Source organism: Macrotis lagotis, chromosome 7 (assembly GCF_037893015.1).
Source record: "Macrotis lagotis isolate mMagLag1 chromosome 7, bilby.v1.9.chrom.fasta, whole genome shotgun sequence".
NCBI classification, from domain to species: Eukaryota; Metazoa; Chordata; class Mammalia; order Peramelemorphia; family Peramelidae; genus Macrotis; species Macrotis lagotis.
This window is the reverse complement of record NC_133664.1, coordinates 167,676,123-167,698,087: the sequence shown is the minus strand read 5'-3', so window position 1 is coordinate 167,698,087 and position 21,965 is coordinate 167,676,123. Positions and strand designations below refer to the sequence as shown.

At 31.8% G+C, this 21,965-nt stretch overlaps 1 protein-coding gene across 6 annotated transcripts in view; it reads left to right on the top strand.

The window, feature by feature from the left end:
* The window catches only part of SEMA3D (semaphorin 3D), a 221,408-nt gene that overhangs the window by 159,872 nt on the left and 39,571 nt on the right, over positions 1-21,965 (top strand). For all 6 annotated transcript variants that reach the window (XM_074194057.1, XM_074194052.1, XM_074194056.1 and 3 more), the window contains 3 exons: positions 10,948-11,062; positions 12,587-12,656; positions 19,249-19,393. In XM_074194057.1, the coding sequence (XP_074050158.1) occupies positions 10,948-11,062; positions 12,587-12,656; positions 19,249-19,393 (330 nt within the window). The remainder of the gene's footprint in view (positions 1-10,947; positions 11,063-12,586; positions 12,657-19,248; positions 19,394-21,965) is intronic.

Sequence of the window (21,965 nt, the reverse complement as noted above, 5' to 3'; positions counted from 1 at the left end):
TTAAAGTTCAAAGTAAATTCACTTGTATTAATAAGTACTGGCACACTTTAAAGCATGTGTGATCTCATTGATGTGGACACTTCTTCCAAAAGTTTTGATCACAATCCATCCATTCCATCTCATCCCAGTCCAATCTAGTCTATGCCCTCCTATTTATCCTTTGGAGGGTATACATTTCTCTTGATATTTCCTGGGCACCCCTGGAATTCAAGAACTGTGTTCTGTGATCCTTTGTTCTTACTACATAACAAGATTCTATTTATATTATTGCTATGCCTTTCCTTGGATGATACCTTTAATATCATTATTATTCCATGCAGCAATGGGAATAATGCCAAAATAGTTTTTACACTACTATGCATTTTCCATTGCCTTTTGGTAACCTACATTTTATTCTTTAACAACTGCAGGATTTCATATTCTGGATGGGTTAAATATTGAAAGAATTTTTGTATTGAAAGGATTGGTGGGGGGTGGCTAGGTGGCGCAATGGATAAAGCACGGGCCCTGGAGTCAGGAGTACCTGGGTTCAAATGCGGTCTCAGACACTTAATAATTACCTAGCTGTGTGGCCTTGGGCAAGCCACTTAACCCCATTTGCCTTGCAAAGAAAAACTTAAAAAAAAAAGGATTGGTATTAAAAGGGTTATTAAAACACTACTCAGTTTCCCAAGTGCAGTCTAGTTTCATTGTTTTTTCTCCTGTTAAATTCTGGATCCCACTTACTGACCATCTGCAGTGACTATCCAGGGTGCTTATACTGAAAAAAAATCACCTCTTTGAACTATTGAACTTATTGCATATTCCAGCCTGGACAGTAGATTTTCTTCATACACTTAGGTTTTTTTTTTTTTTCCCCCTGATAGGACAGATACTTTGCAGTAACTCCAAATTGAATTTAGATGGTCCTGAAGTGAACCGGGATCTAATACAATCAAAACAGTGACATCTTCAAAGAAGAATATCTTAGAATAGTTCACAGTATAAAGAAAATCTGTTTTACTCCTTGATTCTATTTTAGACATTTTCCATGACAGTGTCAAAAACCTATAAGAAGTATATTTTACTATTTTATGCCTCACTTGATAAACATATATGGAGGACTGACAAATAGTTTTGTTGTTGCATTTTTCAAAGATTTCTCTAATTTTGATATATCCATGAGACTAACTTGTTAGAATAGAGACTTTAAGGTATCATTTTGTATTGACTGATTTCTTTTTGTGATAATGAGCACAGTGGGAATGTATAATCTTTGCACCATTCATTAATTGTACTTCTGTCAGGAATTGGATTGTTTTGAAATATTATCTGAAAGAAACATATTCCCTTCTTATATTTTCATCAAGTATGGCTTCAATATATGTGTAATTTCTATACATATTTGTAAATGTGAGAAAGTAGGCATAAAGACTATAAGTTAATATTTTTCTATCATTTTCCCCCTGCTAGAATAGCAACTGCATTTTTTTTCTTCCCCTAATATTGGGTGTTATCCTGTATTTCAGTTGTCTTCAGAATTAATCTCTCAAGAATTTCAAACTTGTCAGTTCCAGTTCCAGAGGATCTCCTTTTGTAATTCAGCTTTGTCCACCTGTTCTTTCCCTTTGTTCCATTGTGACATTTCTACATTAATTATTTAAAAGTTTGATGTGAGTCCAAACATAGTGATTCCAATAATATTGTGCTGGGGGAAAAAGGATTCTGTTATGGAAATCCTGACACACTTTTTTTCCTTTGTTATGTTTCTTCCATAGTCATTTTTACATGTTCTTGGGACAATGTGCTTTAATAGATTCAACAGTTGATTTTCCATCCATATCTTTTATTTTCCTGCCCAGTTCTATGAGGTTTTATTTGTTTGTTTTGGGTGTATGTGATTATATTGCTTATAATCTATCATTTTTGTCATAAAATTTAACAAATGAATTTATATTTCCAACTACTGGTTATCTTAATTGCTATATCTCTTCATTTAACAAGGAGATCAATGAGTATTTGCTAACTTGTGGAATTTTTTTCATTATCTTACTGTGATGATTGATTTATATTAGTCAGATTTCCATAGGAAATCATAATTATAGCAGTGATTTTTTTTATTTGCCATTTTTATTAGCTGCTTCAGATCAAGTTGGAACTGATTTAATTGCATTTTCTAATTTTGTTGTTCAGTTATTTTCAATCTGTCTGACTCTCCATGACCTCATTTAGGATTTTCTTGGCAAAGATAATAGATTGGTTTGCCAGCTCATTTTACATATGAGGAAACTGAGAGAAAAAGAGATAAATGACCTACCCAGAGTCACACAGATAGTACATTTCCAAGACTGGATTTGAACTCAGAAAGATGACTGTTCCTGACTCCAGGCCAGGTGCCCTTTCCATTATGCCTCATAGCCAGTATTTTTAAACTTCATATTGATTTTGAGTGTTGCTCTGAGAAGTTGTAGTTTGATTAAATACAGAGATACTAGGAAGTAAAAGAAAAAACAGGATAGTTCCTGTCCTCAAAGAACTTATATTCTATCGGGGAAAACAACATTGACCCAATAAGTGCATTCATAGGAAGGGCAATATAATTCAGCAGGGTTTTGGGGTGCTGCTAGAGGGGGATCAAGAAAGGTCTCATGTAGAATTTGATATTGAGTGCTCTGAGTTTTAAAAGGGACTAGAGAGTCTAAGACTTGGGAGAAAGGAGGAAATGAATACTTAGAAGGTAGCTTGTTAAAAGATAGAAGAAATAATATTATCTAGGAGAAAAGGCAAAGCAGGTCAGTCATCCTGGAACATAGAGTTCATAAAGAAAAGGACAACAAGTAGGTCAGGGCATAAGTGATTCTGGTTTGGGATTTGAATTCAGAGAGATATTCATGAGTCAAAAAATCCAATAAAAAGCAATTTTCCTTAAAATAATCTATAAGAGGATATAATTCAGAATAAAGATCATTCCCTTTGTCTTTTGCATTCTCCAAATTAACACTCATCCTTGGTCATAATGGCATAAGGGGAATATGACTAAACTTGTGACACCAACTCCCCCATAGGCTACCTTTTAGACTTCAGGTACAAAAAAAGCCTATGATAAACTCAAGAATAAATTCCTTATTCACTTCTTTAAGATATCAACTTAGCCTCAATAAAACAGGCACCACTCCTATTATTATTATTATGAAAAATGCTATAAAGGTCAGAAGGAGCTAGATTATGAAAAAATGAATTCCAAACTAAGGAGTTAAACACTACAAAGACACAGGAACTTTTTTGAGCAGTGGGGTGGTATGGTTAGATCTGTGTCCATTTTCATTAAGAGAGTTTTAAGGAAGAGGAAAGCAGGGAAGAGGTTCTTGCAGTAGTAGGAATGAGATTTAACAAAAGCTTAAACTGGACCATCATAAATAAAGGAAAAGGGATGGCATGAGAAAAGTATAGGGCAATTATGAAAAAAAGCAGATAACCACTTAGATTTGAAGGTAATGAAGAATCAGAAGTGACTATTGAACCAAGGTGATTGAAAGGTGGTAGTATCCCTAAAAGAAATTGAGAAATTAGAAAAAGGGATAAGTATAGAGGAAAATTTGAGTCCTATTTGGAAAATGTTGAGGTTGAAACCTAAAAGAGATTCATTTGGAATGGTCATTAGTCAGTTGGTGAGGCTCATAAGACCAGGGCTTGATACATAGATCTGGGAGTCATTTCCAAATAGAAAATAATGGAACCCATGTGAGCTTATGAGATCAGTGAAAGAAATCACTCCCATATTGGTTACCAATCATTTCCTGCCTCTTAAGATATAGTTATCTGATTTTAAATTGTGAAGTTAGTTTTTACCATGTCTCACTTATGATGAAAACATTTATGATATGTAAAGTAGAGCCTTCCATGAAGTCTAGAAGTCTTTGAATTCTTTCATTTTGGAATCCTGAGTCATGTTTTTCACTGTTCTTCCTTGTGCTACTTTTGCACTGAAGTCACTATCAAATCATGTTTATTTAATTTAGAGAATTGTTCTGAGTTCTTCGTACTATTTGTCTCCTTCCTTATTCTGTGCAACATTTGTAGAAGTATGTGCTACCATAATCTTCACGGTGGCATTATAGAAAATTTTTATCATAAGAACTGCAAGACAAGTTGTCACAGTGTCTCATGAAATTAGATTTCTTACTGTCTCTGGACACATGATAAAACCAACTTCAACATCTTTTGTTTTCTTCTTCAAGGAGAAGCTTAATTGCACCTTCCTTTCACCTTCTGATTTCATTTATAGAAAGAATATTGTCATTAATATTTAATTCCTCCCATTGTATAACAACTCATTGGTCATTTAACAAGACTTTTTAATTGAGCATCCCAATAGTTAAGTCACTCACCATCCAATATCTCTAGCTTTTCATCTATTACTTTTCCTAACTTGTCTTTATTTCCCCCTCCCATTTATTCAGTTGGCAAATCCTTTTGGTATGATCTCATCCATATTCACCTGGAAAACATATGCAGAACTTTGTAACAAAATATTAAAAGCTAAGTAAATAAAGAGGGAAAAGGCATAAAACAATATATTTTAAATGTTTAGTTTTTTAGGTAAGTGCTTTTAGATACCATTTCTTTCATCTCTACCGACTTTTTTCTTTGTTTTTTTTTTTTTGTTTTGCATCATATTACTAAGATGGAAACACAAAACTTCAGAGAAGCTTTTCTATTTACTTGCCACCTCCTGGTTGTTTTTAATTGCTCTAGATTCTATTTGTTTTGGGGAGAGTTCATCCATTACATTTGCTCCAGAGATTCCAAAGCCCAGAAAGTTATGCCAATTCTCCTCTTTGTGTTTTAGTATTTCCTTTTGTTCATGCCGGGAATTCAGTTTGGATGGCTCTTTCACATAACTTGCCTGGGGGGGGGGGGTCTAATTAATAGTTCTGAGTTTCAGTTACATTCAAATTGCTGGATTTGATATACTGTCCTTATATGACAATTACTACCTTTCAGGATTGTTGTTTGTTACTCCTGTGACACTTCCCATATTGATTGATTTTTCACAAGGTTGTGAGGTTTGTGCTTACTTTCAGTGTGTCACTTAGACCTAAATGAGAGATTTAGAGCCCTCAAAGTTACAGATGTGTGTTTGCTTTGCTGCCATCTGTTTTCCTGTCTGGGGAATTCCAAAGCTTAGAATTTTATGTTTGCTTTTATATTTTTTAGTCTTTGGTTTTACCTGAAAGTGATTGTTTAACATGCTGAATTTTTAACTTTGTTTTAATCTGCCAGATTTGGATATTCTGGAGTGTACTGTGTTACCCAAATCCTGGTTATGCTAACCATCTGCAGGTTTTGTAAATTGTTAGGAAAACATGGTCTTCATTTCTGCAGTTTGCTTTATAATTTGCCAACTGCAAATCCCAAACATTCATCTCTGAACACTTACCAGGTTGGGGAAAAAAAGACACAAGTATTCATTTTTATATTTTGAAAATCAGTCCTGACTATGGACTTTCAATTCCTTCAAGAGGGAGAAAAAGAGAATTACATCCTGAAAAGTTGAAAATTATGTCAAATATTTTGAGTTTCTGATTTTTCCCTAAAGATTATTAGCTGTTTTCTTTACCCAATTTATTCATTTCTTTATTTATTGATCTATATGACTATATACACTTGTGCAACTTTAAACAAAATGTTACAACAATAACAAAATTGAAGCTGAATGCTGTAAAATTATAATGATCAGAGTTGGCCTTTAGAGACATGAGAAAATTATTTTTCCTCCATTTTTGAAGAGACAACGCACTGTGAATATGGAAACACTACAGTACATAGCAGACCTTTACAGTTTATTGGTTGATTTTAGTGAACTATTTTAATTTTGTCCTTGTTTTATTCTTTGATAAAAGATAATTCTCTGGGATGGTGACTGTTGGAAAAATATAGGTTAAATAAATATTTTGATTAAATAAAGATCAATGCTGTTTGTTGATACATAAGTGATTCTGAAAATGATACTATCAAAGCATGTTGTTTATTCATTAAAATCATAACTGGTACACATGATGAAATGTTTTTCAAAAAAACAAAAATGAATTATTTTAGAATCCATAGGCAGAGTAGTTTAATACATTTCTGTTTTCATCCTCAAGGAAGCAAGTCCCTAGTTCACCTGGGGTAAGTGAATTAGAAAATTTTCTCAAATTTTTAGGATGTCATACTGCCTGAAATTTGTTTTAAATTCCTTGGTTTTTGAGAAAGTGCTAAATCCTAAAAAAGCAACATTCCACATATATTACTTTATTTTGAAGATGTATGTAACCTTCAGAATACTTTTTTTCAAAGAAACACAATAAAGTATTCTTAACAGCTCAGAAAAGACAGAAATTTGTTAGCTGCCTAACACAAATGAATATTCAGTAAGTTAGCCAACAAGTATATATAGTCTTAATAAAGAGAGAAAAAGACCCTAGCTTGGGAACACAATAGATGGGGAAAAGCAGGAGAAACTATGTTGTTTCACAGGTTACTCCTGCAATGACTAACTAAACTCTACTTTTGTTTACTATTAAAAAAAAAATTCTAGACACAGTTAAATGCTAGAAATACCAAAAAAAATTGGGGTGGGGGTGGGGGGTAAAAACAGACTCTATCTTCAAGGAACTTGCATTTTAATGGAGTGAAAACATGTGAATAACTAGCTACATTACATATAATCTCAGATTTGGAAGGCACTTCAAAAAGGAATAACAGCAGCAGGGGGGAACTGGAAAGAGATTTCTGAAGAAAGTGGGATTTGAGCTGAGTCTTGAAAGAAGCAGGAAAACTATGAAGGAGAGGTCAAGAGTCATGCTGTTCCAGGTACCAAGTATATCTAGTACAATGGCATTAATATAGAAGATGAAGTGTCTTATTTAAAGTTCTTCAAGTAGGCGATGGATGTTGGGTTATTAAGTATATAGATGACAGTTACACATAAGTCAATAAAAAGTAAAGATGTCATGTTTTGAAAGCTTTAAATTCCAAATAAAAGAGTTTATAGTTAATTCTAGTCATGATAGAGAGCTATTAGAGTTCACTGAATAGGACCCATTATTTAGTCACATGGGTGTACAAATAAGAATATTAAAGCGGTCTTTTCTTCAATGAAGGATATTGGCATTTGTTAGGTTTTCACCTTGGCAGCTGAATGGAGCATGTAAGTCACTGTAGAGAAAGGCTATTTCGTGGAGAGGTGATGAGAACCAGAAATTGCACTGTGGCTGTGAGAGTGGAGAGAAAGAGAATAGTAAGAGAAGTGATGGACATAGAAATTACAATAGATTGTATATGTGGCTAAGTGCAAGCGAGGAAGTAAGCTTTGACCTGAGTTTTCAACCTTTGTTGACTGGGAGAATTGTTATGTCCTCAACAGTAACATGGAATTTCAGAAAAGGAGAGGGCTTGTGGGATACGATAATGAGTCTTGGATATGTTGAGGTTGAGATACTTACTGGTAGCCTTGCAATAATTATAGCAGCCTAGAAGTTTTAACTATTATTATTAGTCTCTTTAAGATGTTATTAAGAACATTAGTACGCCCTCTTTATTACTACAGTTTTCTTACTGATTGCATTAGAAGTTAAAGGATCCCAGAGTTGAGGTAGAGGGAGAACAGAGTAACTTATTTTGTTCACAGTCACCACTTAATGTTTCTCAGTCTGCTTGGTGCAGATAAGAATATTTATAAAGTGCTGAGAGATCCTTAAAAATGATGGTATACAACCTAACCCAGTGCAACAGATGAACCTTGCACTGTGACCCAAAGGTCAAAAGACCCAACATAAAAGATCACTGTATGACAGTAGTTGAGCTTCTCTGTATGCATAAGGCAGATTTATGTAAGTTTGCATTTGCTGAAAGAGAAGGAACTTTTTAAGCATTTAAGATTTATTATTACCTTTAGCCTATGTGAATCAAAAGGTGAGTCAGTGATTGATTGAAAGATGCTGTGATCCTAAATCAATTAAAGAAGTGAGTGAAACTTGTTAATATGTAATATGAGCCAAATAAGAGCACTTGGAGGCATTAAAAAAAGTTTCTGAATGAATACCAAGGAGTCAGGCTTATTTACCTTGCAGTTCTTTTGTTTACTACTGTTGGTATCTTCCTACCCCCAGAGAATCAAATCTTCTGGCATCCTGTCAACAAAAAAGGCAGTGATAAATAGAGTGGAGACATACAGAAGTGGCCAGTGACTAAATAGCTGTTAATTTTGACATCTCCATAATCAATCCATTATGTTAGTGTGAACCAGTGTGCTCTTTCAAACTTCACAGAAATAGGCAGGGAGGTGACAGTTCAGTACAAAACTGGCTGTTTCTCACTCCTCTGGGCTCAAAGATCTCTAGGGAAGTCATGAAGAAGGGCAAACAGAAGTAGAGGAGGCCTAAGTTATGGTCAACAGAGTTGGTCAACTGACACTACTTTACAAGAGAAATATAACTCCCTGTGAATTGAACTTTGGCCTCAGAGGTCAGGCTTCTGGATTTGTCTAAGAGTTACCATACAGTCATTAAACACGTATAATCCATTCCTGAGAATCGTTACACCAGAAACTACACTTGTTTCCCATCTAACAGCTGGCTGCTTTCATCTCTGTCCTGCAATTTTAGCTCATTTTCCCCCTTTTCTTTTCCCAAGAGTGAAGAAAGATAAACGGTCTAGGGTGGCATATGGGTGTACAAATAAGAAAATTTAAGGGGTCTCTTCTTCAATGAAGGATATTGGCATGTGTTAGGTTTTCAAAATTAAAGGTATTTAAGTTACAGTCATTCTTAAAGAAAAAAAGGCTGTGGGATATTTACTGCTGTTTTGGATGCTGAAGAATTACCTGCTTATGGTTATAGGGTCATTTATTTAGAGATATAAGGGATCCTTGAAGCTATTGTTCAGTTCTCTTATTTTACAGATGAGGAAAGTGAAGATAAAGAGGTTATTTTGTCAGAATCATGCAACTAAGTTGATGTCTATGGCAGGATTTGGATTCTTCTTCTTAATTCTACTATAATATCAGTGACCTGTTCACAAATAGAAAAAGGGTAGCATTTGGAAAGAAACCTTTTTATTATAAATATTATTTAATTCATATTTTAATGTGCTCAATTTTATGACTATGTCATTTGCAAATTTATTCAAGGAATATAAATGAAACGAACTATGTTTTATAATGATGCTGGTATCTTTATGTATTTCCTTGCATACCTTTGATTCTTTTCTTTTTCACATTCATTCATGTGTACTTTCTCAAAAAGAATTTTTGCAGTGCTTACACAAACACACACACACACACACACACACACACACACACACAGATACAGATGCACACATACACACTCAATTATTCAGAGCCCAGCCAGTTTCCCCAAAATCAGTATACTTTTAAGGCACTCTATTATGCTATCAAACCTTATCAATGCTAACTTTTTGGGATAGAATATATACATATGCACACACATACATATGTACATACGCCATTCCAATTTTGGAGTCTTCTAATTTTTAGAAATTTTTCTTAAATGTAGTTTAATTATGCCTCTCTGTAACCTTCACCCACTAACTATTCTAAGACAAAAACCCTCTTGCATAAATCAAGTCTTTCTAAATAGTTATGATCATATTTCCATATCTTTCTTTTCTATCTGAATATCTGTATATATGCATATACATTAATATATTTTATATAATATGTGATATATAAGGATATATCATATTGCATCACAGATATGATACACTTATATATACATATGTGCACATTATGTTAAGAAATATTTGTATAGATTTATATACCAGCTATCTATGACTTTGTAATTGTATGCATATATAATTATATGTCTGCATCCACATGCTTGTATTTTTATATGCACATACTCAAAACACAATATATAGTGCTCCAAAAAGAAGATAAATTCTCAGTTTCTATATAATTCTGAAAATAATTTTTTGTATATTTATAATATCTATGTGCAGGTGGATTTTCAACAGAAAATCTTCAGAGGTTTCTGCTTCTCAACTTTTGAAGGTTTTTCTCAAATTGAGTAGATTTGATTGTGAATTATATAAGGATATTGAAAGAAAGTTTTCCTGGTTATTGTCACTTGAGAGTTGATACAAAGCTTTCTATCTGAAGTAGGTGCTTCAGGTATAGAAGTTATGCAGGATTCATCCTATGAAGACATTCATGGCTTCATTAATGCACAAATTATTTGTAGAAAAATAGTTTTTAAAAATCATTCTGAATCTAGTAATGGCATCAAATTATTTTCCCAAAGCATAGTGCCTTCAACTATTTTCCATTTTAGATCAATAAATGGGGAAATACTTCCAAATATGTAGTTATGTAAATTTTAAAGTAACAAATAAGCACTTTTTACGTCAAATTGTGGTTGTGCTATAACTGCAATATCTGTTTAATTGATTTTTGGAAAATGATGTTTTCATAAAAAGCATTCAATAATTTCATTTATATATAGCTTTCAAAAAATCATAATAAAACAATAAGCAAATATCAAGTAAAAGAATTTGCTGTTTCTTAAATGTTTTTAAAATTCCTAAAATTCCTAAAAATCCTATTATGTTAAAGCAAGATCATAAATTAAAAAACAATCTTTTTGCTATACAAGGAGGTATAATTCTATTATGCTATTATACAAAATCAGACATGACTAAAATGACTAAACAGGAGCAACAATAGCATTGATGGTTTGAGATATTACGTTCTATCAATTTAGGTGTATCACCTTTCATCATGAGAAAATGGTTCTATTGTTAAGAAAGTGAGCTTCCCACAGCCCAAGAAGTAAATGTATAGCTTCAAAACTGGTAGATAATCTATAACCCTTGTAGATAAGAACTTGGAAAGATACCTGGCTTTGGCTAATAATAGCATCACTTTGGATGACCTTTTCCCCATTATCTTTCTTCTTTTTTTTCCAGAATGATGTGGGAGGGCAGCGTAGCTTGATAAACAAATGGACAACTTTTCTCAAAGCCAGATTGATTTGCTCAATTCCTGGCACTGATGGAGCAGACACTCATTTTGATGAACTTCGTAAGTCATGTGGATTTACTTTCTCACTGTCTTAGTTTTTACCCTTCCAAAAGAATATGCCTAATTAGATAAGTAAGTTCCATACTTTCTTTCCAGATGACTCATTCCCTATTCTACAAGTAATTGATATTTCCTACTTAGCAATATGCACATGTGCATCATGGATTGCCACCAAGGAAATGCCTTTTATGTGTTTCATGCAGTAAATCATTACCGTATCGCTGAAAAATATGTTCTTCTGTGTCTGTGTGGGTCATCACAGGGTTAGAAAAGAGAAAGGGTAATAATTTAGTAAATGTGCTACAATGACCTTAAACTTACCTTAAGCCAAACTGATCATGAAACTAAAGGTTCTTCTATGAACTAAGCATTCCTATATTATAGTAGCAAGTAAGCTCAGTCCCTTGTAATCCCTGAATCCAAAAGACTTCAGTGGAGAATTCAAAGAAGTTTTGATCTCTCTTCTTCCCAACAATGATCTCAAAATGTTTGGGTTGACCTACATTTTATCCACTTTAGAATTGAGATAGCAATAAAATACCATTCCTTAGGGTCACATTTCTAAAAATGTGGTAGTGATGAGCTTCCTTGGATTTAGCTTTTCTGATCTTCTGGCAGGAGTCATAAAATCTTTTACCTGTCCAGTACTTAAAGTTTTGTAGCCTAATAAACTTGCCTGAGCTTGGGTTCCATTAGTGTAGTCTTTAAAAATGTAGTAGCATATTCTATGGTTGATTGAGCCATTGGAAGTTTGTATAAAAGCAATCTAAAAATAATATCAGAGTCAATTTTGTGAACTCTTTGAAGTTTTAAGGAAAAATCCATTCAGGATAATAATAATTATTATACAGATATCAGAATGGGCTATTGATTTATATTTAGGGAAATAGGTTCAAATCCTGACTTTTGAGTTTCTATTGTGACTTTGGGCAATTTATTTCCTCTCTGTTTCCTTATGTGTAAAATGAAGATATTGGTCTAGATGACCTGTAGATTCCTTTTACCATTAATCTATGATTCCAAGAAACTTGTCTTTAATGAATTCAACAATGATCAAGAATGTTTAGTTTTTCTTATGGATCTACATACAATACCTACTACAGGGTTTTACCAAAATCTTTTTACCAAAGATTTAGGAGCTTAAAAATGACTTAGACTTTTCAGATTTCTTGCAATATATATGCCCCTTCACAGCTTTTTTAAAAGTTGGTATTGTTTACATGTTTTATATACTAGTTCTATTAAATTTTTGTCAAAACTATGCTCACACCAAGTTGTTAATTAACTATTCTCAGGAAAATAATAGAATTATACATTGACTCATCCAATAGTTAATTTAGACTTCATTTATCAAGAGAAACATTTCTTAGCAGTTGACTATTTATATTAAAATATATCTATCAGTTTTAATTTTTTTGCATACTTCATATTCTTAGCTGAAAATAATCTTTGAAGTTTTTTTTTTTATTTTTGCCACATTGAAAGTAAACCTACTAAAACTTGGATATTTTTCCCCATTTATAGAGGATATTTTTTTACTTCCCACAAAAGATGAAAGAAATCCTGTAGTATATGGAGTTTTTACTACAACCAGGTATGTTCCAAGTGATGTTTCCTCTTAATTATATTTTATAAGTATAATAACATCTTTTACTTTTTTTCTTTTTTGTACCCATTCCTACTTTAAACTCATCCAGTGAGGCAAGATAGGCATTTATTTTTTATAATCATTTCATAGTAGCATAAAATGATGCACATATAGGTTGAGTGAGCTGGACATAATAAGTTATTAGTAAAAAAAATTAAATTAGAACCAAGGTCTTCTGATTTGTGGGCTTGTCAGTTTTGCAGTGGATGGTGCTGGTTGTGGAGTTAAAGAGGCCTGAGTTTGATTCTCAACTCAGAAACTTTATCACTGGGTGTCTCTGACCAAGTCACTTAACCTATCTTTGCCTCAATTTCTGCAACATAAAATTGGTATAATAATTGAGTTGTTGTGAAGATCAAATGGCATAATGTTGGTAAAGTGTATAGCATGGTTGTTAGCATACAGAAGGTGTCATTTATGACACCTTCCCTTCCTTTTTACCCTTCTCTCTGCCTGGCAAATCAGAGCATAATGTTATATGTTTTTACCTCGACCCTCATATTTGTAACCTTCTGAAATTTTTTTTGTCCTATGTGCTATATGTTGTTTTTATTAATATTTATCTTAGTCACTTTGAAATATTTCATTTTGTGCATATTAATCACTCTGCTTATCTTTAATCATTCTCTGGATAATATTTCATTTGTCTGAACTGCTTTGTTTTCAATTATTTGCCATGTTTTGTTTACTATTGTTTGAATTAAGATTTATTTTTTACAAATATGCCCTCTAAACATAATATCACACTTTCTGTACTTTCTGCACACACACTGCACTTTCATCTGGTATAATGTTATGAATTCTGGCAATTGTATTAACAAAGGAAAATATATGTAACAGATTAACATTGGAAATAAGGTTAAAATATTTTGCAGATGGTTCGATAATGTATCCAAAAAATCAAAATGTTTTAACCAAAAAAAATTTAACAGAGTCAATAAATCAGTTCAACAAGATCATATAATAAAGATTAATTTCAAAAATATTCACATTCCTGTTATTAATAATATTCTTAATCATGAAAAAGGGACACCATTTGTAATAAAAAGGAAAGTCATAAAGTATTTACCTAGAATAAATAAAACAAAACATGGTCAAGGATGTTGAATATTAATATGTGAGTCAGATAAATTTAATATGATGATTCTCACCAATATAATCTCCAAATATAATACAATGGTCATAGAAAATACCAAAGGATTTCTTCATAATATTGTAGAAATATAATTCAATGTATACACATAATAGGATAAAAAGTTGTGAACACTTTGGGACCCTGTATTCACTTTACTTTTCAGTAAAATTTGAAGTTGTAAAAAATATTGTCCTCAGAAGAATATTGTTTTAGGAAGTGTTTTTCCCATATACATTCATCAAAGATGTCCCTCAAAAATTTATTGGTTATTCTCATAAAAATATTGTTGAGTTTGGAAGAACTCATGTAAGTAGTTTTTAGTATCCTCTCAGACATATTTTTATTAATAATAAGCTTTTTTTTTAAGTTTTTTTTTTGCAAGGCAATGGGGTTAAATGGCTTGCCCAAGGTCACACAGCTAGGTAATTATTAAGTTAAGTGGTTTGTCTGAGATCAGATTTGAACCCAAGTACTCCTGACTCCAGGGCTGGTGCTTTATCCACTGTACCACCTAGCCACCCAATAACAAGCTTTTGAAACAGTTTCCTAATGTTATTTTGGGGAAAGGGGATAGTTTACTTTTTCAAATTACAAATAAAATTGTTTTTAACATTTAAAAATTTTTAATTTCAAATTCATCTCTCCTTCCCTCCCCCTCTCATTGAGAAGACAATCAATTTGATATAGGTTTTATATGTGCAGTCATACAAACCCTATTTCCATATTAGGCATGTTAACAAAAACCCAAACCAAAAACAAAAAATAAAAAAATGTTTTTTTTTAAAAAAAAGTACATTTCAACCTACATTCTGATCACTATATAACAAACCCTTTCTCTGAAAATATATAGCATTTTTTCATCATAAACATTTCAGAATTCTTTTAGAACATTGTTTTGCTGCGATTAGCTTTTATTGTGTATAACATTCTCAGGGTTCTACTTACTTCATGAATCAACTCATGTAAGTCTTTCCAGATTTTCCTGCTCATCATTTCTTATAAAACAATAATATTCCATCACAATCATATCCCACAACTTGTTCAGCTGTTCCCCAATTAATGGGCATCCCTCAATTTCCACTTCTTTACCACCACAAAAAGACCTGCTATAAATATTTTTATACTCCTTTTCAATTTTTTGACACTTGCTATTAGTCAAAGTATATGTACAGTTTTTTTGTGTCTTGCTATTGCTCAGTTGAAGAATATATACAACTTTATTGTCTCCTGAATGCTTTTAGCATTGTATGATTCCCTAAGAGATTGTGTCTATCTATTTGGGTAGTCCAGCTATATTCTCCTTGCCCTCCCTCTACTTTGTTGGTAATCTATAGCTGTCTTTCTACTTTCTTGTGTGGTATATTCAAGATTCTGATTTTAGCAGTCAAACATAAGATTTTATCATACAGAAGATGAAAATCTTTTAAAATCTTATCTGTTCTAAATATTTAATGCCTTTCCAATTTTTCCTTAAATATCTTCAGTAGGATTATAATTACTTGTTTCACCATTGAAAACCCAAGATTTTTCCATATTTATTGTTGGCCATAAAATTGCAATTAAAATGCTACTTTAAAGGTAAAACAAGGTAATAATAATGACAGCAACAATTGCAATGATAATAACAATAGCTAGAATTTGTATAGCACTTATTATCCATCATGCACTGTGCTAATCACTTTAAAAATATTATCTCTTTTTATCCTAACCCTGAAAGATAGGTGCTATTATTTTTCCCTTTTTTAAAATGAGGCAGACAGAGATTAAAGGACTTGCCCAGGAACACACAGCTACTAAGTATCTGAGACTGGATGAGAAAAAGTGACTCCAAACATAGCATTTCATATACTGTGACACCTAACTTCCTGTATTCCTGGTTCTATGTATATATCAAAATCATAGTGAATATTGGAAAAATATAACTTCTATAATTTCATTTATTCCTCTTATTATTAATTTTGATTGAGCAATATAATAATAAAATATAATAATCATTAAAGTGTTTGCTATTGCCATGGTGTACAGATCCAGGAAGAAAGTAATGGAGCTAATGATATTTTCCAGCTGCTGCTTTTTGTTAATGATATTTTGCAGATCTCATCCATTTCCAGAACATTTGAAGAATTTTCTAAATGCATCATCACTCAATTTTGATGTAATTATCCACAAAAGAAAAAACTTAATTGTTAAGAAATGCCTACTGTCCAACTTGTCTTTTTATTAGATAAACTGAAATGGAAAAAAAAAAGAGAATGAGAGTACTAATAACAGAAATCCAACAAAATATATAAAGATATTTGCATTTGATAAATACATAGATTCTTTAATGCAGATAAAACTTTCATTATTTAATAAGTATATTTAAAAAATAATTCTTTGGCAAATGATTTAGACAACTGGTTTAGAACCACAATTCATATTATGTACTTCAGTGAACTCCTGGTCTAACACCAACTGAAAAATAACTATTTTTTTCAAATGGAAGAAATTGGAATAACATTTTGATCTAAGGAATTATAAAGGATATGATTGATGGACTTGTTTATTAAAATGAAAAAATTTGTATAGAAAAATATATACTATATAATTAAGTGAATAAAATAATAGGCAATATATATATATGGTTATATATATGGGCAATATATATATGGTTAATTTGACTGATAAAATGATTTCTAGGCAAAAAAAGATTAAATTTCCAAAAAAGTAAATTCCCTTCATTAATGGATAAATGTTCAAATAATATAAAGAATTTCAAAAAAAAAGAAATGAAAATAATAAAAAGTTAGTCTAAAAATACTTAACCTCATGAGAATTCAGATATGAAAATTAAACCAACTTTGAGGTATCTCCCATCAAATTGGCAAAAATAAAGGACCAAAACAATTTTGATGATTTTCAGAAACAGGTAATTTTCATTCAATGATCATGAATTTAACTTGTAAAACCATTCTAATCATCAAAAGGGATATAAATAAATTATAAAATAGAACTCTTCTGTTGCTGGGATTATTTCTTGAGATTATTATAAAAAATGATAGCAAAGGATTTTCCCCCTAAGCTTCTTGTAGCATCACTATTATTGCAATAAAATAAACCCTGGTATAAATATAAATATCTGACAATAAAGGTTATTAAATTGCACACTGATGGGAATTATAATGAAATTAAAATCAGTTTCTTGGAACAATCAATCAGAACCATTTATTTGGACCTGCTATTTGTGAAATGCTAGAATTTAAAAAAAAGCAGTTCCCTGCCCTTAAAATTTAATGGGGGGGGGGGGGGCAACATGCAAATATACAGGCAAACATGCAAATGTACAAAGCAAGTTATATACAAGGTTAAATAGGAATCAATTAAGGAGAGGTGACAGAATTGACTGCCAGAAGAAATATGAAAAAAGCACTTAAGCAATAGATCAAACAAAAAAATAAAAAAGAGTAAGCAGCCAGAAGTGAGGCAACACCAAGTGTAACCATATAAAAGGAACAGTGATTGAGATAGAAATTCAGAGAAAGTGACTAGCAAATTTTCTTTTTACGTTCACTAAAATATTTATTTGAATACAAAAAGTTACAAATTGAATCCAACTGGCTAATACTTATAAATAATACTACATTTCAAAAAATTACTTAAAATATTTTACTACATGAATTAAGATGCTAAATGAAAACACTACATTAGACTCCAATTTTCTATTAATGTCTATAATGATGACTGAGAAATATGAGATCAAAGATCAAATGCCTGCTCATATGAACTATCTTAGCCTCCATTATTTCCCTCTCACACCTCCCCATTCACTGAATTTCCTTTGAAGTTATTGTGGAATCTGTACATAAAGCAGAGTAGATAGATAGATAGATAGATAGATAGATAGATAGATAGATAGATAGATAGATAGATAGATGATAGATAGATAGATAGATAGACAGACAGACATATAATATATATATATATATATATATATATATATATATATATATATGTATATGCCAGGAAAAATAAGCCTCAAGACATATTCTATTTTTTCTCCTAAGAAGTTTCTACCAACTCAGAGTCTGGGGTTACAAGGCAATTTGTTTTTGGCTAGCTTCATTTTATTTTAAAATTTCTGAACATCTAGGAATTATTGAGCTGCATGGATCTTACAACCAATCAGAAGATTTTTGAATATATCCAAAGAGTAGAAAAAGATGTTGCCAATTTATGATAATGCACCTTCATTCCTTTAGCGTAATTCTTTTTTTTTTTTCCCTCTTGCTCTCTGGTTAGTATCATCTTGCCATGTTTCCCATTAATGTCATCCCATGGATAGCAAAACAAGCAGTGTTTAAGTGTGATTAGCTCATTTTTGTCATAGCAAGATTGTATTTCTCTCAACTCATAAAGAATGAACATCCCCTTTTAGTTAGAGGAGTCACAAGAAGTTTCCAATGTAAAGACAATGCAATTTCATTTCAAAGGAAAAATGACCTATTATGAAGACTTGTTTCAAATTAATTGCTTAAAAATAATATTATTTATGCATTGTGTCTTATTTCTCAGTAATATGTACTTTACCTTTGTGATATCTATAAATTTTAACCACAAAAATAAGGTGTCTATTACTCAAGCATATTTGATACATAATATGGTCAGGAAACCTGGGTCTGATGTTCAGAAACATGAAACAATCATCATATAATGCAAAATGATTTCCTTTTATCTTCAAATTCACATAAGAAAATCCATTTCAAATCTTTTTATTAATATGAAATTCCTCACTCTTAGAAAATATAACATACAACTATTTAGATTAACTAGTGATATGATAAAACATTATTTTGCAAAAAAGATAAAAAATTTTCCTTTATATAATATGCTTTCTGAGTTAAAATGCAAACTTACCATATAAAATGATAATTTTTAGACAAAATAACTTCTTGTTTTTAGATTTTTACAAGGCAATGGGGTTACATGGCTTGCCCAAGGCCACACAGCTAGGTAATTATTAAGTGTCTGAGGTCAAATTTGAACTCAGGTACTCCTGACTCCAAGGCTGGTGCTCTATCCACTGTGCCACCTAGCTGGCCTCTGACAAAATAACTTTTAAACAAAATGAAGATTATAATGAATAACTGGTTGATAATGTAAAATAGCTGAGTCATCTAACAAGTTTATCACTTATTAATATGCTTGTGATATTAATATTAGTAGCTGATGAGGTAATTATTTTACTGTGTATTAATGTTATATTTTTAGAACATATACACAATCATACATGTATGCACATATATATGCATTTTTAAAAATCATGGTATTAAAGAAGAAAATAGCAATTCTCTTTAATTAATTATTTCTTTGAATCTCTAAAAGATTCAAACAAACATTTATAAGTGAAACACTTCTTTCTTTCAGCTCCATCTTCAAGGGTTCTGCTGTTTGTGTCTATAGTATGGCTGACATTAGAGCAGTTTTTAATGGCCCATATGCTCATAAAGAAAGTGCAGATCATCGGTGGGTCCAATATGATGGAAGAATTCCTTATCCAAGACCTGGTACAGTATGTATTCAATTTAATGATAGCTATTCCTTTTTTCCCTTTCTTTCTTTTTTTTATCATTTGCTAGAACTTTTACATTTTTTATTATAATAAAATAAGAATGCAGCATAGCAATATGTACTGTTTCAGAATAATGTTTGATGAGCACTTTTATCTTTCCAATCCTTTGCTTTAGTTTAACTTTCCCAACAGATTATACATTCTACCAAGTAATAAGTTGCTATTGTAAGGAATAAATTTCCCTCTAAGACTGGGGCTTTAGTGTTCTCCAAGCTCAATTAGAGGTTGGCAATGTACTGTAAACAGTGATCTCAAGCTATATTAATAGAAATGTTTAGTAAAGTGACGGTAGTTTCACTGCACTTTTCGTCAATTAGACCATATATGGTCTAATTTGAAATAGGACATTTTAGTTTTCAGTAGCACATTGTTTAGTTTGAAGTAGCATATTTCTGGGAAGGTTATCAACAATCTTTAATTCATCCAAAGATGAATCCCTAGGACAGTGAGAGTGTATTGTTATTCAATTATTTCATTCCATTTTGGATTTTTTTTTGGCAAAGATACTAGACTGGTTTGCCATTTCCTTCTCTATCTTTTTCTATATATTAGGAAACTGAAGCAAACATGAGTAAATTATTTGTTCAGGGTCTCACAGCCAATAAGTGTTGGAGGCCACATTTGAATTCAGGAAGATGACTTCCTGACTTCAGGTCCAGCAGCCTTCTATCTATTGTACCACCTAACTACCAAATAGGACAGTGAAGGTGCTGTCATTCCTGTCACATAAAGTTCAGCAGAAGAAGAGAGGATTATGTAGTAGAGAGAAAAAGAGACAGGAGAAACAGGATTTCTATCTAAAAATATTCAAAGATTTGACAACTGGAAGACAGATGAGACTTCTATAATACTTTGCCCATGAAAGCAGAACTTTCACTTTTTTTAATAAGAAAAATCTAACAAATGCCCCCAAATGTAATAAGTAATATATATTCTCCAAGACTCAGAATTCTCCAGTGGAGAAAGTATGCTCACTTGGGATAAAGAAGATTCACTCTTCAAAAAGGGAACTGGATCAATGACCATTGAGATTCTATACAACTTTGAGATTCTTTTGCTGTTTGAAAGTAAAGTATTTATTCACAATTTGCTAGGCATCATTTGAACCAATTTGTGCCATAAAATGACAAATTTTCTAAATGTTATATATTTATGGGTCAAAGGCGAGACTGATTGTTTCATTTAGTAACTTTATAGATAACTATTTTTTCTTTCTTGCAACAAAATTATGCAAAAATAGAACCAAATTTGCAAAGCCTCATTGGCTTCTTCTTTGATGCTAATTTGTTTTTATGTTAAACTCCATCTTGAATACTTCTCACCCCACCCAGAGAAATTGAAAGAGGGACAGACTGTTATGTGCTTAGCACCTTCATAGTTGAAGTAAAAAAGAGATGTGTGATAGTTGAGACATTTGTAAATTATCTCTCAATTTTTAATGTAATTTATATACTTTGTTAAATATTTCTTAATTACATATAAAAATTTAGCAATTTTTTTTAAATTTTGAGTTTGAAATACTCTTCCTCCTTCCAACTGCTCCAAGGTAAGAAATTTTAGATCAATTATGTATGTCAAGTCATACAAATATATTTTCCACATTAGCCATGTCAGAAAAGAGCACAGACAAAAACAAGGTTAGAAAAAAGTTTTCTTCATTATTTAGATCTCTTCCAGTTTTCTCTCTTGAGTTGGGTAACATTTTGAAATTGTCTCAGATCATTGTCTTGATCAGAAAAGCAAAAATTCTCACAGTTGACCATTCTTACAATGTTGCTGTGTGTATGTGTGCACAATGTTGTCTTGGTTCTATTCTATTTGCATGAGTTCATATTTTTCCTCGGTTTTTCTGAAAGGATCTGACTTGTCATTCCTTATAATACAATGGTACTCCACTACATATACCACAATTTGTTTAGCCAATTGATAATTGTCTTTTTGATTTCCAATTCTTTTTTCCACCTTAAAAAGAGTTGCTAAAATATGTCTGCTCAAATAAGTCCTTTACAAACCTTTCCTTTGATATCTTTGGGGTACAGAACTATAGTGGTATTTCTGGGTCAAAGTGTTTTCATAATTTTATTGCACTTTGAGCATATTTCCAAATTATTCTAAAGAATGATTTGACTAGTTCACACCACCACCAATAGTTCATTGTGTCCAATTTTTCTCACATCTCTCCAACATTTGTTGTTTTACTTTTCGATCATGTTATCCAATCCAATAGGTGTGATGGGAAAATCTCAGAGTTGTTTATTTTGCATTTTTCTAAATCAATAGTGATTTAGAGCATTTTATGTGACTATTGATAGCTTTGATTTGTGTTTATGTAGGTATGAACAAAACATATGCAAAACAGATAAAAGATTATTTGAAAGAGGTTATGCTTTTAGCTGGAGGAACAGGAAAGGATTCCTAAAAATGATTATTAGAACTGAATCTTGACTGAAAATAAAAATGTTTCAGGAATAATAGAAAAGCCAAAGAGATGTGAAACTAAGAGACATCTATG